This window comes from Musca autumnalis, unplaced genomic scaffold, assembly GCF_047663935.1.
Source record: "Musca autumnalis isolate F117 unplaced genomic scaffold, ASM4766393v1 scaffold_4, whole genome shotgun sequence".
In the NCBI taxonomy this organism is placed as follows: Eukaryota; Metazoa; Arthropoda; class Insecta; order Diptera; family Muscidae; genus Musca; species Musca autumnalis.
Genome location: NW_027411977.1, coordinates 41,933,199 through 41,951,994, shown reverse-complemented (window position 1 = coordinate 41,951,994; position 18,796 = coordinate 41,933,199). Strand labels below are relative to the sequence as shown.

Here is an 18,796-nt window from a genome sequence, read left to right as displayed (position 1 = left end):
TGAAGTTGGCTCCTATAATTTTGAGGTAGTAAAAGACTTCGTATACCTCGGCACCGCCGTAAACACCACAAACGACATCATTGTGAAATAAAAAGAAGAATCGTATTGGCCAACAGATGCTACTTTGGCTTAAGTAAGCACTTCAAAAACAAGGCCACAACTCGTCAAACAAAAATAACGCTTTACAAAACACTGATACTAAACGTGCTGATGTATGGTTTCGAAGCCTGGGCAGATAAGGCAGTGCTTGGCGTGTTTGAGAGAAAAATTCTTCGAAAGATCTACGGACCGATCTGCGTTGACGGTGAATATCGACGTCGTATAAACCACGAACTGTATCTGCTATACAGCGACATCAATATAGTTGAACGTATCGAGATGCAGCGATTGCGTTGGCTAGGCCATATGATAAGGCCATACGATGATGAACCCGCTAAAAAGGCGTATAAATTCGAGCCACATGGCGTTGCACGCGGAATTGGCAGGCCAAAGAATAGATGGCGCAAACAAGTGGATGAAGAGATGACAAAGAACGGTATTCCAGAAAGGGAAGCACAAAACAGAGAGAATTGGAGATCATTTCTTAGTTCGGTCTATGGATAAAATGTTCTGAAATGGGCCAGCTAAGTAAGTAAGTAAAATTCGAAAATACCAGCTACTAGTCGATTGTATTATTTCCAACAATATTTCATATGCAAAATTAATAAAAGTTAATTATTTCCACCGTGGTGCAATGGTATGCACGCCCGCCTTGCATGCAGAAGGTCGGGGGTTCGATTGCCCGGCTGGCCAACATCAAACATTTTTCAACGGTGGCAAAATACCCCTCAGTAATGTTGGCGACATTACCTGAGTATTTCAGCCTTGTAAAACTTCTCTACAAGTGGTGTCTTAAGACACGCCCTTCGGTCTCGGCGATAAATAGTAGGTCCCATATCGTTGAGCTAAATATGAATCGGGGTGCACTCATTGATATGAGGGAAGTCTCCCTTGTCCCGTATGGGATGTTGTGGAACAATGTTTGTTTGTTTTAATTATTTCCGACTATAACTGAAGTGTATCTATTATTATGAGCAGCAAATCTACTGCCCTTACTTGAAACATTACCTAAACTAAATTCATTTTAAATGAAACTTGCGTGTATCTATTATTTTGAGCAGGTGTGTAGGTCCATGTTTTGGATAGTCCCCATATAACGGTACCGCCTGATTTCAGGTAATTTAACGTTTTTAGTCACATTTTTAGACCAAAATGGCTATAATTTGACATTTGGGGTTCCAAGTGACCATAAAACTGATATTTCAAAAATTATGGACATTGGTCCATGTTTTGGTATAGCCCCATTTAATGGATCCTCCCGATTTGCGCCATTTTTTTGAATTTTAGCTACAATTTTTAAACGAAATAGCTGTTAGTTGACATTGACAATATAGGCGAATACTTTCGTATAGCCCCATATAATGGTACCTCCCGATTTTCGGTATTTTGAATGTTTTAGCTACACTGTTTTACAGAACTACCGGATCCCTGCAGTTACAGAACTGTTCCATCACAAATAGTCAAGAAGGTCCATACTTTGATATAGCCCCATGGTGGTACCTTTCACCTGGTTGTACACATTTTTATACCCTCAGACTTTAGGCTATAGGGGGTATATACACTTTGATACGATGAAAATTTGCCTCATCGAAATAATGGTTTTAGACCCCAAGATTGTTTGGACGAAATGTATTTCAGACAATTTGGAGTCGATGTAGCCATGTCCGTCCGTCTGTCTGTCCTGCTGGCTGGAGCGCACGATAACTCTCGAACGTATGAACCGATTCGGTTCATATTTTGGCTTTCGTAATATTTTGCCCAAACTTAGTTTAAGTTCGAAGATGAGCTACATCGGTCCACTACTTCCGGTATCTCCCCCACAAAAGTTCGAAAATGGTCGGAATGTTTGTGCGCACGATAACTCTTGAAGGGAGTGACCGATTTGGTCCATACTTTGTATAGCGTAAACCTTTTACCAGAGTAATATGAGGTGGACTCAATTAGCCTTATCGGTCCACACCTTCAGGTACCTCCCCCAAAAAAGTTCAAAAATGTTCGGAAAAACTTTGCTCACGATAACTCTGGATGGGAGTGAGCGATTTGGTCCATACTTTGCACATCCTAATATATTTACCAGATATAGATCAGGTTCGAATATGGACTATATTTGTTTTGTTCAGTCCTTCGGGTACCTGCCACACAAAATTTTAGATAAATTCACTTTAAGACCTGTTCTCGAATCACTTTGATTTTTGTTGACGCATCTTGCATTCTCCGTCTCAATTACGACAGTGTAAATAAGGATCCGTACCGTGGAAAGAACAAGGCGTCTTTCCCAGTTGAATGTTTATTATGCACTGTTTATTTAAAGTCAAATTATTCTTAAGAACTAAATACAAAAATATTACTTAACCTACTTAAACTAGTGTGTAAAAAAGAGAAAGTGAGAGTGCACATATGTGTACGAACGCATCTGCCATACAATCTTATGGATAGGTCGTAAAATATTCTTATCTTACATGCGCATACATGTAGCAAGCAACCACATGGTTATTAGACTGCTCATAGATTGCCTGTACCAATCTATTTCAGACATACCACATGTGGCAATGGAAATTCTTATCTCCTTTCTTCTAACGACATCCCACGATAAGGAGGTCTGCTTGCCACATGTTTACAAGTGGACTGTATTTAAACTAGATCCCTATTTAACAAAATAATCTCTAATCTACACATGCAACCCTCACCAAGACATTCACTATTTTTAAGTATTACAAAACAAATATGTTCACGTGAACAGACAGTAAACGTTTTTTCAGGGGCAAGTCCATACTTCTTTAGAAAACAGTAAAAAAAACCCCTATGGCACCATATGTAGTGGCTGTAGAGCTCGAACCGAATACTGCGTTCGTTCCTACTTTGGATATCGTAATATTTCTTCGAATATTAGATGAAATTCGATGGTAGTGCTTATAGGTCCACTGCTTCCGGTACCTCTCCCACAAATGTTTGAAAATATTTGCTAAAATTATAAGCGCAATATCTCACAAACGTAGCAACCGATTTGGTCCCAATTTTGGATCCCGAAATGTTTTGTTCAAGCTAAGTTTATGTTCAAATTTGGGCCCTATTGGTCCAATACTTGGGGTACCACTCATACAAATGTTCAACACATTTCTGTAGTTGAGGGTCTGTATGAGTGGCCCGATATTATGCTTTTCGTAGGCTAGTATGATACAAAAGCCCTATCTATCGATATCCCCCGCAAATTTTTGAGCTTTAAACCAATCCATATTTCTGTCGGTTCATACGCCCATACATTTCTTTTTTTTTTGGAAAAAAAGGTATTTCAATCCACACAGGCTGAGGGTATATCTCACACAGGCTGAGCGTATATCTCTGTCGGCAAAGCCGACAGATACATTTTAACTTGTTCAGATTATATTAGATAATTTAGATCGAACATTTTTTGCACCTAAAATTGCGGACAGGAAAGGAAGGTAATTAATTATTAGAGTTGTGCCAAATGAACTACATATATGGAACTATCTAGCTCCAATGGCCCACATCATTTACATACAGTGATGGCCAATACATTTGCAACAAAATTGCACGTTTTAGAACATTTTCTGTTAAATATTTTTTGAAATGGTCGAATCATATTCAAGTGTCGGTATCGGGAAAGACTTATTTCAAGAAAAAGTCAAGGTTTTATTCTAATGCGAATACCTCCACTTCTAGAGTATTCCAAAAGCAGAGCCTGATAATGAAAGTGGTCGGTAAGTGGCCAAACAACGGAGATACGAGCGACACTAAAAAACCTTCTGACCTAGGCAACTCACAGTGTCGCCAGGTGTCATTTGACATTTTTTTTTGGAAAGTTTGACAGTTTTTATACTAAGCGTTCTCAGGTCAGTTTGACATATGACCATTGTGCATAAAAACAATCGCGGTGCTTCAAACGGCATTTATAAGATCATCACAGATGACGAATCTTGGATCTATGCTTAGAAGCCCGAAACAAAACAGGAATCGACCGTTTGGGTCTCTGAAAGCGAGCCAAATCCAACCAGAGTTGTTCATGGAAATAGACCTTCGAAGCAAATGTTCGCCTGTCTCTTCGGCAATACTGACCGTGTGGCGACTCTACGGCTTGAGAAATAAAGGACGGTTAATTCTGAGTGTTACACTACAAGTTGTTTGCCTGAAGTCTACTGAGAAATTCGAAAAACGAACAAGAGAAGACGAATCGTTCTGCATCATGACAATGCGAGCTTTCACACATCGATTCAAACCAGCGCCTGTTTGACCGGACAAAACGTGGAATTGATGGGTCATACGCCGTACAGCCCCGACTGGGGATCCAATGACTTCATTTGGTTCCAGCAAATCAAGAAAAAAGGCGTTGTCAATGATTTTCGTCGCTAGAAGATGTTGTAAAAGCGTTCAAAAACCAAGGTTGGAGGTGTCTCAATCAAGCCACTGTAAACAACCCAACACATGGTCATATGTCCAACTGACCTGAGTGCGCTTAGGCTAAAAACTGTCAAACTTTCCAAAAAAAAAATGTCAAATGACACCTGGCGACACGGCGAGATGCCTAGGCCAGGAGGTTTTTTAGTGCCCCTCGTATTGCAATAGTCGGTATTACATCCCGTTTTTCCATTTTTTTTTGGTAATCACGCTACAGAGAGGAAGAAGGCTATTGATTGAATTAAATTATTATTGAATTAAATCTTTTTTATCACATGTTGGTTTAGAGTTTCCATATATATCAAAACCATTTCTTATATATAATAAATTAAAAATTTAAATTTAATAAAAAGTATATATAAAAACTTACCCTTTTTCCTGGAGAGTTTCGATGTCAGAATCAAGCCAAATATCCGGTAACGAGACAGAGCTCAACTTTCTCGATGTTTCTTGATGAATCATTATCAAATCAAATAATTGTTGTGTTCTTGAAGCTGTCATGCGACTCGGTATAACCTTGGTGATATTTTCATTGCTGCTTTGCAGCAGGAAACTCGTTGTCGGTGGTGGTGCACATTTTGTTGCATTTGAATTGGCTAAATTATCGCAGTTGGTATTGATTGTGGCAACAACAAATGTTCTGCTAGTATTGTGATTGTCATGCTCACAATCATCAGAACTTTTTCCATTGCTGTGGCAACTGGTATCATCGCTGCCAATGCTGCGACTGCCACGACAGCCACTCCAACCAACAATATTGGCTTTATCAATGCTTTTCTCCGGCAACGTCATTAGAAGAAGTTCGCTGTTGTTAAATGCAGATGTATTTGTATTTGTTGTTGTAGTTGTAGTAGATTGTGATGGTGGCGCTATTTGTGGCAGTGATGTTGGTGGCTGTGGTTGCATTTTCGTTTTGTCTTCCCAACATTCCTTGCCATTGCTGGTATTGGCATCTAGCCTAGAACTAAAAGAATATAGAACATGATAACAATATACAATAACAGCAGAAGAAGCGGCAATAACAACAACAAGAAATGCATTTATGAAAATAATGAATATTTAAATGCCATGACAAGAGAAATATGACTCTTAAGATGTTTTGAAAGAAACCGCGCTAAATAATGTTTTCATAAATTTCACTAATGGCTGAAAGTGAACCAACCACCAACTTCGAAGCACCACAAAAACTTCGGAACAATATTGTTTGTTAAGACTACATAAATGGCTACACTACGTTTGGCAGGTTTTTAATGTACCGAATGCTGTGCGAAAACTTTTAATTGAAAAGAGTTGGTCTTCTGAAAGTTGGTGTTATTAAAATGCAAATCAGTGCGTAGTGTTGAAGGGCCAAGAACTGCAACCTTCCCTAAGACCCTTTCCAGAGGAAAGAGTGATTTCTAAGACCCATTTCGAAAGGAAAGGGTGCTTCCTTAGACTTCTTTCCAAAGGAATGGCTGCTTCCTAAGACTCCTTTCCAAAGGAAAGGGTGCTTCCTACGACCCCTTTTCAAAGGAAAGGGGGCTTCCTAAGACCCTTTCCAAAGGGAAGGGTGCTTCCTACGACCCCTTTTCAAAGGAAAGGGAGCTTCCTAAGACCCTTTCCAAAGGGAAGGGTGCTTCCTAAGACCCTTTCCAAAGAAAAGGGTGCTTCCTAAGACCCTTTTCAAACGAAAGGGTGCTTTCTAAGACCGTTTTTAAAGGAAAGGGTGCTTCCTAAAAATCTTTTCCGAAGGAATGGGTGCTTCCTAAGACCCCTTTCCAAAGGAAAGGGTGCTTCCTTACACTCCTTTCCAAAGGAATGGCTGCTTCCAAAGGAAAGGGTGCTTCCTTACACTCCTTTCCAAAGGAATGGCTGCTTCCAAAGGAAAGGGTGTTTCCTAAGACCCCTTTCCAAAAGAAATTGTGCTTTCTAAGACCCCTTTCCAAAGAATGGGGTGTTTCCTAATACCCCTTTCCAAAAGAAATTGTGCTTTCTAAGACCCCTTTCCAAAGAATAGGGTGTTTCCTAATACCCCTTTCCAAAGAAAAGGGTGTTTCCTAAGACCCCTTTCCAAAGTAAAGGGTTCTTCCTTAGACTTCTTTCCAAAGGAATGGCTGCTTCCTAAGACTCCTTTCCAAAGGAAAGGGTGCTTCCTACGACCCCTTTTCAAAGGAAAGGGGGCTTCCTAAGATCCCTTTCCAAAAGGAAAATGTGCATCCTATGTCCTTTATTAAGGGGTGCTTCCTAAGACCCTTTCCAAAGCAAAGGGTGCTTCCTAAGACCCTTTCCAAAGCAAAGGGTGCTTCCTAAGACCCTTTCCAAAGCAAAGGGTGCTTCCTAAGACCCTTTCCAAAGCAAAGGGTGCTTCCTAAGACCCTTTCCAAAGAACAGAGTGTTTCCTAAGACCCCTTTTCAAAGGAAAGGGTGCTTCCTTAGACTTCTTTCCAAAGGAATGGCTGCTTCCTAAGACTCCTTTCCAAAGGAAAGGGTGCTTCCTACGACCCCTTTTCAAAGGAAAGGGGGCTTCCTAAGACCCTTTCCAAAGGGAAGGGTGCTTCCTAAGACCCTTTCCAAAGGAAAGGGTGCTTCCTAAGACCCTTTTCAAACGAAAGGGTGCTTCCTAAGACCCTTTTCAAAGGAAAGGGTGTTTCCTAAGACCCTTTCCAAAGGAAACGGTGCTTCCTAAGATCCTTTCCAAAGGAAATGGTGCTTCCTAAGATTCTTTCCAAAAGAAATTGTGCTTCCTAAGATTCTTTCCAAAGGATAGGGTGCTTCCTATGACCCCTTATAAAGGATAGGGTGCTTCCTATGACCCTTTCCAAAGGAAAGGGTGCTTCCTAAAACCCTTTCCAAGGAAAGGGTGCTTCCTAAGACCCTTTTCAAACGAAAGGGTGTTTCCTAAGACCCTTTCCAAAGGAAACGGTGCTTCCTAAGATCCTTTCCAAAGGAAATGGTGCTTCCTAAGATTCTTTCCTATGACCCTTCATAAAGGAAAGGGTGCTTCCTATGACCCTTTATAAAGGAAAGGGTGCTTCCTATGACCCTTTATAAAGGAAAGGGTGCTTCCTATGACACTTTATAAAGTAAGGGGTGCATCCTAAGACCCTTTTCAAAGGAAAGTGTGCTTCGCATGACCCTTTCCAAAGGAAAGGGTGCTTCCTAAGACCCTTTCCAAAGCAAGGGGTGCTTCCTAAGACCCTTTCCAATGCAAAGGGTGCTTCCTAAGACCCTTTCCAAAGCAAAGGGTGCTTCCTAAGACCCTTTTCAAAGCAAAGGCTGCTTCCTAAGACCCTTTCCAAAGAACAGAGTGTTTCCAAAGACCCCTTACCAAAGGAAAGGGTGCTTCCTTAGACTTCCTTCCAAAGGAATGGCTGCTTCCTAAGACTCCTTTCCAAAGGAAAGGGTGCTTCCTACGACCCCTTTTCAAAGGAAAGAGGGCTTCCTAAGACCCTTTCCAAAGGGAAGGGTGCTTCCTAAGACCCTTTCCAAAGGAAAGGGTGCTTCCTAAGATTCTTTCCAAAGGAAATGGTGCTTCCTAAGATTCTTTCCAAAGGAAAGGGTGCTTCCTATGACCCTTCATAAAGGAAAGGGTGCTTCCTATGACCCTTTATAAAGGAAAGGGTGCTTCCTATGACCCTTTATAAAGGAAAGGGTGCTTCCTATGACCCTTTATAAAGGAAAGGGTGCTTCCTATGACACTTTATAAAGTAAGGGGTGCATCCTAAGACCCTTTTCAAAGGAAAGTGTGCTTCGCATGACCCTTTCCAAAAGAAAGGGTGCTTCCTAAGACCCTTTCCAAAGCAAGGGGTGCTTCCTAAGACCCTTTCCAATGCAAAGGGTGCTTCCTAAGACCCTTTCCAAAGCAAAGGGTGCTTCCTAAGACCCTTTTCAAAGCAAAGGCTGCTTCCTAAGACCCTTTCCAAAGAACAGAGTGTTTCCAAAGACCCCTTACCAAAGGAAAGGGTGCTTCCTTAGACTTCCTTCCAAAGGAATGGCTGCTTCCTAAGACTCCTTTCCAAATTAAAGGGTGCTTCCTAAAACCCTTTCCAAAGGAAAGGGTGCTTCCTAAGACCCTTTTCAAACGAAAGGGTGTTTCCTAAGACCCTTTCCAAAGGAAAGGGTGCTTCCTAAGATTCTTTCCAAAGGAAATGGTGCTTCCTAAGATTCTTTCCAAAGGAAAGGGTGCTTCCTATGACCCTTCATAAAGGAAAGGGTGCTTCCTATGACCCTTTATAAAGGAAAGGGTGCTTCCTATGACCCTTTATAAAGGAAAGGGTGCTTCCTATGACCCTTTGTAAAGGAAAGGATGCTTCCTATGGCCCTTTATAAAGGAAAGGGTGCTTCCTATGACCCTTTATAAAGGAAAGGATGCTTCCTATGGCCCTTTATAAAGGAAAGGGTGCTTCCTATGACCCTTTATAAAGGAAAGGTTGCTTCCTATGACCCTTTATAAAGGAAAGGATGCTTCCTATGGCCCTTTATAAAGGAAAGGGTGCTTCCTATGACCCTTTATAAAGGAAAGGGTGCTTCCTATGACCCTTTATAAAGTAAAGGGTGCTTCCTATGACCCTTTATAAAGTAAAGGGTGCTTCCTATGACCCTTTATAAAGTAAAGGGTGCTTCCTATGACCCTTTATAAAGGAAAGGATGCTTCCTATGGCCCTTTATAAAGGAAAGGGTGCTTCCTATGACCCTTTATAAAGGAAAGGGTGCTTCCTATGACCCTTTATAAAGGAAAGGGTGCTTCCTATGACCCTTTATAAAGGAAAGGATGCTTCCTATGGCCCTTTATAAAGGAAAGGGTGCTTCCTATGGCCCTTTATAAAGGAAAGGGTGCTTCCTATGACCCTTTATAAAGTAAAGGGTGCTCCCTATGACCCTTTATAAAGTAAAGGGTGCTCCCTATGACCCTTTATAAAGTAAAGGGTGCTTCCTATGACCCTTTATAAAGTAAAGGGTGCTTCCTATGACCCTTTATAAAGTAAAGGGTGCTTCCTATGACCCTTTATAAAGTAAAGGGTGCTTCCTATGACCCTTTATAAAGTAAAGGGTGCTTCCTATGACCCTTTATAAAGTAAAGGGTGCTTTCCTTTAAAGTGATAATATCGGCCTTGTGTTTTCGTAGTACATCCGTCAGTGTATAAACTCTTGCTTCTCTGTAAAACTTTCGGACATTCTATGTGGCGATTTTCTTTGTAAGTTACGCCATGTGGCTGACCACAAACGTGCAATTAACAGAAATTCATTCTGCAAATATCGTGTTCGTGATACAACACATTATTACCAAGTACTTCTAATATCTTTATGAGATTTGATTATGTATATTATATACATTATACATACTTGTATTTGTATTATGATATTAAAATTCAGAGAAAGAAATTCATTAGATTGAAGTAGATACCTCCTCAGCTGGCAATGACATAAAGAGGATTGCTGATACATAAGAAATCCATCAAGGTCTTTGTAATATTGTATAACAGAATTCATACACAATGGAAAACCTTCAATTCCCATTTCTACCACTTTTTACAAACATATGTACATACCCTGCCAGCATTTGGAAGTGAGTTTCTCACTCCCTCGCCTAGTGAGTCACTCCGGAGACACCCCAAGGAAGATCGTTGGTGAATTACACAAACAATTGCTATAGCCTTATTGTGATTACCTTTTATCGCGTATGCGGACGTTTCGGAGTGACTTCCAAGGCGATTGTTTACATTTATTTAATAATTCAACACATTTGAACAAATATAGAACATTTTCCCATCTGATGATTATATGAGACGGCAGTGCAGTGGTAAGCACACTCGCTTTGCACTCTGAAGGTCCGGGTTCGTTCCCAAGTCAGGCAACAAAACATCACATTTTTAAAATGACAAAATTAATGTAGGCGGAAATTCCAAAGAATAATTTCTATAAAAGAGCGTACTTTAGAAAAAATAAAAATAAATTAAAAAAATAAATAAAAATGAAAAAATAAAACTAAACAAATTAAAATAAAATAAATAAAAAATATTTTTGTTTTCTAATTCTAAGAACTATCGCGGAAATGATATTCTAGAAGTGTCGCTGGAGTGACTTACAAGACGATGCGCCAGCGTGGTTCATTCCTTCACAACGGAGGTCACTTCAGGGTAACTTCCGCGATTATCGCCGCGACTGTTATCATCGTCCTGGGCGACACGCCTAAGTCACTTCCGCTATAGTTTTTGCTTGCAGGGTACATATCATACAAATGAAATGAAACAATAGCAAAGCAAAAACAACAAAAGCGGACAAGAGCATGTATTGGAATTCAACAAAATTAGAAACGTTATCAAAATGGACACAACAAACTGACAGATGCTTAGCAAATACTTTGCACAGTCTGTTTCAGAACGTTGTTTACCAATGATGGAGATATCAATTAGGTAATTAAAGCAAAAGTTGGAAAGTTGTTTTCATAAAAAATACTACGAAAACAAATATGAATAGCATTTTTCTGAGAGTTTTAACTACCACCGAAAATATTAAGATGTAAGATGAACATGCTAACACAGCAAACACTACATTGATAAATTGGAAATATTGAAAACAACCTAAGCCCTCGATATCTTAGTAGCGAGTTTCAATGGAGTGAGTCATGTGAATGTTTCATTCTTGAATTTTCCATTTCGTGGGACTGACATTACGATGTATGGTTTTCCGGAATTTCAATTACAAATTTTTTAAAGTGGCAAAGTCCAGGATTTTCCTTGTTGTTGTTGTAACAGTGTTTATTATTGCATGTTTCTTCTGCTTAATCTGAAAACAAGCTAAGCCCTCGCTATCTTGGTAGCGATTTTCAATGGAGTGATTCATGTGAATGTTTCATTCTTGAATTTTCTATTTTGTGGGACTGACATTACGGTGTATGGTTCTCGGGAATTTCAATTACAAATTTTAAAAGTGGCAAAGTCGTTCGTTCTTCGGCGTAATCTGGCGATGGGTCTATCCGCATTTCCAGGGAAGTGGCTGCTTCGATGGGATGTAACCACAGATCTACTGGTGTTAGGTGAGTATTTTTGTTGGGGCTGTTGAAAAGGTGCAGAGTGTCATGCGGGCCCATGCCGCATACTGGACAGTTGTTTTGCCCGGCGCGATCGATATCCGCCCAATAAGAATTTAGGCGACTGCAATATTCCGGGCGTAGTTGAGCCAAAACTACTCTGAGTTGTCGTGGCAGCTGACGCTCCTCAGCTGCGATAGATGGGGAATGTACTCCGAGGACTTTATTCACACTGTATTTGCTTATGGCCTTAGCCACTGTGAATGCTATTTAAACCTGCTTGATATGTCTGTTGATCTAGGGGTTCTCTCCTGTATCGTAGGACCTCCCCCGTAGAGCATGGATATCCTTCCAGATATGCCTGAATGTGTTGGGCCTACTCACCAGATGGTGACTGAAATGGCTCTTACGGTAACTCCCAAGCAAGTACTGCAACGAAAGCATCTCATTGTGTTGCTGTACTGGAAGAATCTTTGCCTCCTCATGTAGATGGTCCACTGAAGACTTGAGAAGGCAACCTGTTGCTGTTCTCAGGGTGGCATTCTAACAGGCTTGAATCTTTTTCCAATTCGTACCACATAATCGCGGGGACCAAACTGGCGTCGCATAGCTTACCACAGCCCGACCTATCGCGTTATATGTGGTCAATAAGGTTTCTTTATCTTCTTTTTATTTATGCTGCCGGCTAGGGACTTGAGGACCTTGTTCCTACATTTCTGTTTGTCGCTGTGGCATGCGCGCACGACTTGAACGTAGTGTCGAATGTGACTCCTAGAATTTTGGGGCAGTTTGTGGTCGAAATTCTGTTACCATAGACCAAGACATTAAAACTCTTTTCCAAACTGCGCCGTCTATGTGATGAACAGAGTAGCTGTAGATTTTGTGACGTAATTCTGCATATTCCTCGCGTGGAAAAAGGTGGTAAGATCGTTTAAATAGGAATTCAATCACTCACAGATATCATCAGGGAAGGTACCTATTGTGCAATCATCCGCATACGTTACGATCTCGATGTCGTCTGGAGGGAGCGAAAACCAGCAGAGGTAGAGGTTAAACAGTTCCGGAGAAAACACCCCGGCTTGTGAAAATCCCTGTTTCACTCTACTGGGTTTGGACTTCGTATTCCTGAATTCCACGTACGACTGGCGTAGTTCTCTGAAGTGGTGATTGGTGAACTCTCTGAAACTCGGCCAATCAGCTTTCCCATGATTGACGAATGTGCGGCATTCAGAGGTGATAAAATCGGGTAGTCTGCTAATGGAGACAATTATGGGGAGATGGTCTGACCCTAGGTAAATGACGCATTGCCAGGTAACGTCATTTGTCAAACCAGGTGACACGATGGTTATGTCTGGCGAACTGTGACATTCTCCTCTAATTATGGTAAGGGCGTCCTCATTGACCGAGCAAAACGTTGAGCTATCAATCTGCTTAGCCAGTGCTGTACCCCTTTGGTCGTTTCCGAGGGCCGAATGCCGCATCTCATAATGCGCATTAAACCCCTCTAGGACCAGACGATTATGACCTTCCAAAAGCGGGCTAATGTCGGGCTCGTAATGTGAGATACAGCTATTTCTCGGCGGTATGTATACGTTCAGCAACTCTATCTCGGCAGTTCTGCACCTGACTGCTACCCTCATTTGTTCCATGTACGGGTCATTAGAGTTAGGCTCAAGCGAGATAGGTATGTATTGAAAAGACTGATGCAAAATCCCCCACCACCACTTCTGGTGCGATCCTTCCTCAATACGTTGTAACCATCACAACGCTGTAAGGCGGCGCAGGAAACCAAGCTCAACAACAACTGCAGAGCTTAGTTTCCTGCACCGCCGCGACCTTGATCTTCTTCCGATTCATGAAGTCCACTATTTCCTCGATCTTACCTAGCAGTCCATTGCAATTAAATTGCAAAAGGATGCAATTTCAGGGATTGCAACACTAATGGCTGATGTTAAGTGCTGCGTGTGCGGTTGCTGTCGAGGGGGCTGCGGGGGAGTTTCGTAATCTGATGACGACTCACTGGGAACTGTGTTCACGCAGCATGCAGCAATATAATCCCTCATGTGGACAAGTCCTGAGGAACCACTTAGATGCACCCGCTTATTATATCTTATTCGGGTCAAAGTTCAAATTTTAAGATTTTTGTTTAGGTTGTTGGAAGTTTTCTTTTAAACGGTGGGTCTAATCAAAAATCGACTAGAGTAATTGTTGTAGATGGACAAATTTTCTATATTTTTCGTGTTTACGAGCCATTCATGAGATATAGCGGTTCTAAAAGACACATCATTTATAACTCGTAGACCCCAAGAGTTTTTGTTCAGACAATTTGCAGTCGATTTATTCCAGTCTGGTGCGATGGTGCGCACGATAAATCTCGAATAAATAAACCGATTTGGGTGACGTAAGGGATAGGGGATACCAAAGAACGGTCTTAGCCGGTTTTAACATGGCAAAGCCCAGGATTTATCTTGGTGCCGCGCGTTCACCCATAAGAACGGTAACAACTTGGTTTTGGCGTCGGGTTAGTAACCCTCCCCTAGAAAAAACAGCCTACTATGGAAAAACGAAAGAAAAGAAAAACAACTTCCTCTAAAGTTGACGAACCCTGCAAACGTTTTAAGGACCATGATCTGCGAAACTACACCTGGAATGTTCGCACTCTTTATAGAGAAGGTACAGTTTACGTATTGGCAGATGTACTTAAAAAGTACAAGGCCGACATTGCTGCCATACATGTTGTGATAGACGATTTATTTATCATGTTGTGATATGATCATTCCGAGGAGCAAACATAGATTCGGACCACTACCTTGTTGCAGCAAAGGTACGTACCCGCCTAAACGTTGCAAATAAAGCACGAACAGATATAAAGCAGAGGGTTTACATCGGTAAGCTGCAAACACAACAGATAGCCACAGCATATTCCACACAACTAGCCCAATTGTATAATAAAAGCACTCCTCGCCCCGCTAACATATCAGCATAATGATAACTCCATACAAACAGCCGCAAAATCCATACTTGGATACCAGAGACCTTTAGCAAGGAATCCATGCTATGACAAGGAGTGTCGTGCTGCTACCGAAGTACGAAAGAGGTATCGGGAGAAAAGGAGAGAGGAGAAACGTCTTTTCCGCAGGAAAAAAGAGACAAAGAAAGGCGGGAGTGTGAAAGAATCGTGATGTACAGGAGACAGAATGAAGTTTAAAAGTTCTACCAAAGAGTAAAACATCAAAAATCCTCCTGTAGAGACCAGCAAGGTAACTTAGTAACTGATACAGATAGTGTGCTCAGGATATGGAAAGAGAATTTTTCCACACTGTTGGTATCTTATAGTAGCGAAGACGACGAAGATACCACAGATCCAATCCAAGAAGATGGTATCGAATGTATACCGCCCGGCCAAGATGAGGTAAAGACAACAATATACCGGCAGAAGGCAGCAGGAGGCGATGGCATACCAATGTTTAAATCCGTAGGCGACACGCTGATAAAGTGTTTGCATCAGCTAGTTTGCACCATCTGACAAGAAGAACGCGTTCCCAATGGAAGATAAGACTGTGTGCTCTAACTACAGGGGCATAAGTCTGCTCCCTTCCCTCTAACTACAGGGACATAAGACTTGTTTATAAGACAGTGTCACAAATATTGTGCGAACGACTAAAGCCTATGGTCAACGAAAATCCACCATTGACAAGATATTCACCCTGTGGCAAATCGTGGAGAAGGCCCAAGAGATGCAGATCAACACCTACCACCTTTTTTCGATTATAAAGCAGCCTTCGACAGCTCCCTACGTTCAAAGATATTGCGAGCCATGTCTGAATTAGGTGCCCCCGCAAAGCTCATTCGGCTTTGTAAAATGACATTAACTGATACTAGGTCCTCAGTTAAAATAGAAAAGAACATTTCCAGATAAAGAAACCTTGTTGACCACATATCACGCGATAGATGGGTCTGTGGTAAGCTTCGTGGCGCCAGTGTGATCCGTGAATATAAGTGCAACGGGATGGAAAAATATTCAAACCACTTCAAAAAACTGGTTGAATTCATCGTGGCCGAAACTAGCCAAAAAAAGGAAGGTCGTGAGGGTCGCCCAAAATCGGACGTTGTGCCAGAAAAAAATTAGACCGTGCGTGAACATATAATGCACGATAGCCATGTTATATACCGTGAGATAGAGCCATCCTTGGGCATTTATTCCATCAACTAACATTTGATATTGCATGATATGCTTAGGAGCCCGAAACAAAACAGGAGCCAAATTCAACGAAAGTTGTTCATGTAAGAAGCGCTTAGAAGCAAATGGTCGACTGTTTCTTTGGCAAAATTGACCATATGGCGATTATGCGCCTTCAGAAATGTAGGACGGTTAATTCTGAGTGGTACACTGCAATTTGTTTGCCAGAAGTCTCCTGAGAAATTCGAAAAACTATGAAGAGAATACGAAACATTCTGCATTATGACAGTGCAACCTCTCACACATCGATTCAAACCAGCGCCTCTTTGACCGGACAAAACGTGGAATTGATGGGTCATGCGCCGTACAGCCTTAACTGGCGATCCAATGACTTTATTTGATTCCAGAATATCAAGAAAAAAGGCGTGGTCAACGATTTTCGTAGCCAGAAGATGCTGTAAAAGCGATCAAAAATCATGTTTTAGATGTGTCTAAATCGGATTGGAAAAAAGGATTCAACAATTGGTTTGAGCGCATGAAGAAGCGTATAAATTATGCTGGAGACTACTTATGAAAACAATAAAACTATTTTTAGTGGTAAATATTCGCGTTTTTATTGTTAGGCCAGATAATTATCGTTCAGACCTCGTGTGACACCGTGGAACACATATGCTCAGTATACTGTCCGTACAAGACATCACACCTTCCCAAACGCCGTGCCAAACCCACTCAACTATCTCCAGTAGCTTTGTGGTTACTAACCATCAAAGCACATACAACTAGGGATATACCTTCAGCCTTTAGGCTAAATGAAAATGTGCCCATCAAAGTATGTTTGGAAGAAATCCGTTTCAGACAATTTGAAGTCGATTTAGTCATGTCCATCAAACAATCATCTGTCTATCTGGTTGGCTGGGTGGAGTGCCGGATAACTCTCGAACGGATCAACCGAGTTGGTTCAAAATTGGTTCTTGTATTATATTGTCCCAACTTAGATTAAAATCGAAGATGGCCATATTGGTCCAACCCTTCGGTTACCCCCACCAAAACTTCAATCTTCGCTAAAATGGTGGGCACTAGAACTCTCAAAGTGAGCTACTTATTGGGTCCAAACCTTGCACGTTGTAATATTTCAATCAGACATAGATCAAGTTGGAATATAGACTTTATAAGTTCAATTCCTAGAGTATTGCCCACACAAATTTTCAAAATTGTTTGCTCAAGTGCAGTTTAGGGACTCTTGTCGAGTCGGCAGGAACATGTTTGCAGCAGATTTTGCTCGCGGCCCGCTTTACGAGGGTAAAAGTCCTTACTTACTGAAATAATGTCCTAAAACCTCTAAATAACCCTACCGGTACCAACTCAAGTGGTTGATGAGCACTTACGAATTAGGTATCCGACATGCCCAAAACTTTACACATTGTAAAATGTCTCCCAAATGTAGATCAAGCAGATCTATATGGGAAAACATCTTCGGGTACCTCGCTCAAAAAGTTAATAATTTTTGCTTAAGTACAGTCGAGGATAGTTTGCAAAATGTATCGGATGTACTTCCTGTGGTCCTGTTTACAGCGATATAACGTTCCTCGAGGGCAAGTCCATACTTCCTTACATAATGGTTTAAAAAAATCCAAGGTGACCAAGTAAAGGACGTGATTGGCACGATAAATATCGAAAGGATTTCTTGGCATTGGTCCAACTTTTACCAATCGCAGTATCTCTTTTACATTTGAATATTGTTCGAATATCGGTCCAATCCTTCGGGTACCTCTCACAAAAAAATTTAAAAATTTTTTCACAAATGTCCAGTTTTGCTACAAATGTAGTTTTGATTTTGTACAGCATCGCGGCTCATATTACGACAGTATAATTATGTCACAGGCTGATGGCATATGTCTGTCGGTAAGACCGACTAATACTGGTTTACTAGTTATACCCTCAGAATTTATGCTAAATCGAAATAATTGTTTTAGACCCCAAGTATGTATGGACGAAATCGGTTTCGGTCCAAAATTTCGCTTTCGTAATATTTGGTCCAAATTTAGTTTAAGTTCGAAGATAAGCCATATCGGTCCACTTTAGGTACCTCCCCCGCAAATGTTCAAAAATGTTCGGAAAAAATGTGCGCACAATAACACTGGAAGGGAGCGGCCGATTTGGTCCATCCTTTACACATCCAAATCATAGCCGACCAAGAAGAGCGAGCGCTTAAATTGTTTATGTGTGGGTAAAATTACACTGACAGAACAGGGTGATGATTTTCATATTGAGTGTGAAATGAAAAATATATTGTTGGCGCGTTCGCTTTGTATGACTTCAATTAAAAATAATATAAATAACTTCATAATTTGAAAAGTATTTTTATTCATATGTTAACTTTTTTGAGAGAAAAAACAAATTGTATATAAAAATGATTTTTTAAGACTTTCTAAGCATACATACATTTTTTATTGTTGCATTGCAGACGAGGCATTCTGCGTCATTAAAAATATTAATACAAAACAAAAAATCATTTTCAAATTCTTCCCTCCACATATTTGCTGTACAACTGCAAAATCTTTTCAGTGTACCCAAAAAAACAAATAAAGCGGCATCAACCTGCTTGCATGACATTCAGTACAAGACTGAAGTAAAAAAATCAAAACATTTGCTCTTTTACTTTGCGTTCGGGTCGCGTGTGTGTGATTTGCCGAAAAACTTCGTAACCATATCAATACCAACGAACGGGTTTGATCCAAATATATCTACCAGATAGAGATCAGGTTCGAATATGGACTTTATTTGTCCACTCCTTTGGGTACCTATCACACAACATTTCAGAAAAATTCACTTAAACACCTGCTTCCGAATCGCTTTGATTTTTGTTGAAGCAACTTGCATTCTCTGCCTCAATTACGACGGTAAAAGATTTTTGAGGGGCAAGTCCAAACTTCACACTTCAGTTTCAGTACGAAGATGGACAATACCGGTCCACAGCTTCCCCCAACATTTAAAAATGTTTTCTATAATGGCGGACCTCTTCTTAGAATACCTTTCCCACAAAAGTTCAACATTTGGGTCCATGTTTAGTTTAGGGTCTGTTCGAAAATACTTGG

At 40.9% G+C, this 18,796-nt stretch overlaps 1 protein-coding gene across 1 annotated transcript in view; it reads right to left on the bottom strand.

Annotated features, from left to right (window-relative positions):
- The window catches only part of RhoGEF3 (Rho guanine nucleotide exchange factor 3), a 1,152,743-nt gene that overhangs the window by 487,442 nt on the left and 646,505 nt on the right, over nt 1-18,796 (bottom strand). The window contains exon 11 of the mRNA XM_073985772.1: nt 4,883-5,476. Within this exon, the coding sequence (XP_073841873.1) occupies nt 4,883-5,476 (594 nt within the window). The remainder of the gene's footprint in view (nt 1-4,882; nt 5,477-18,796) is intronic.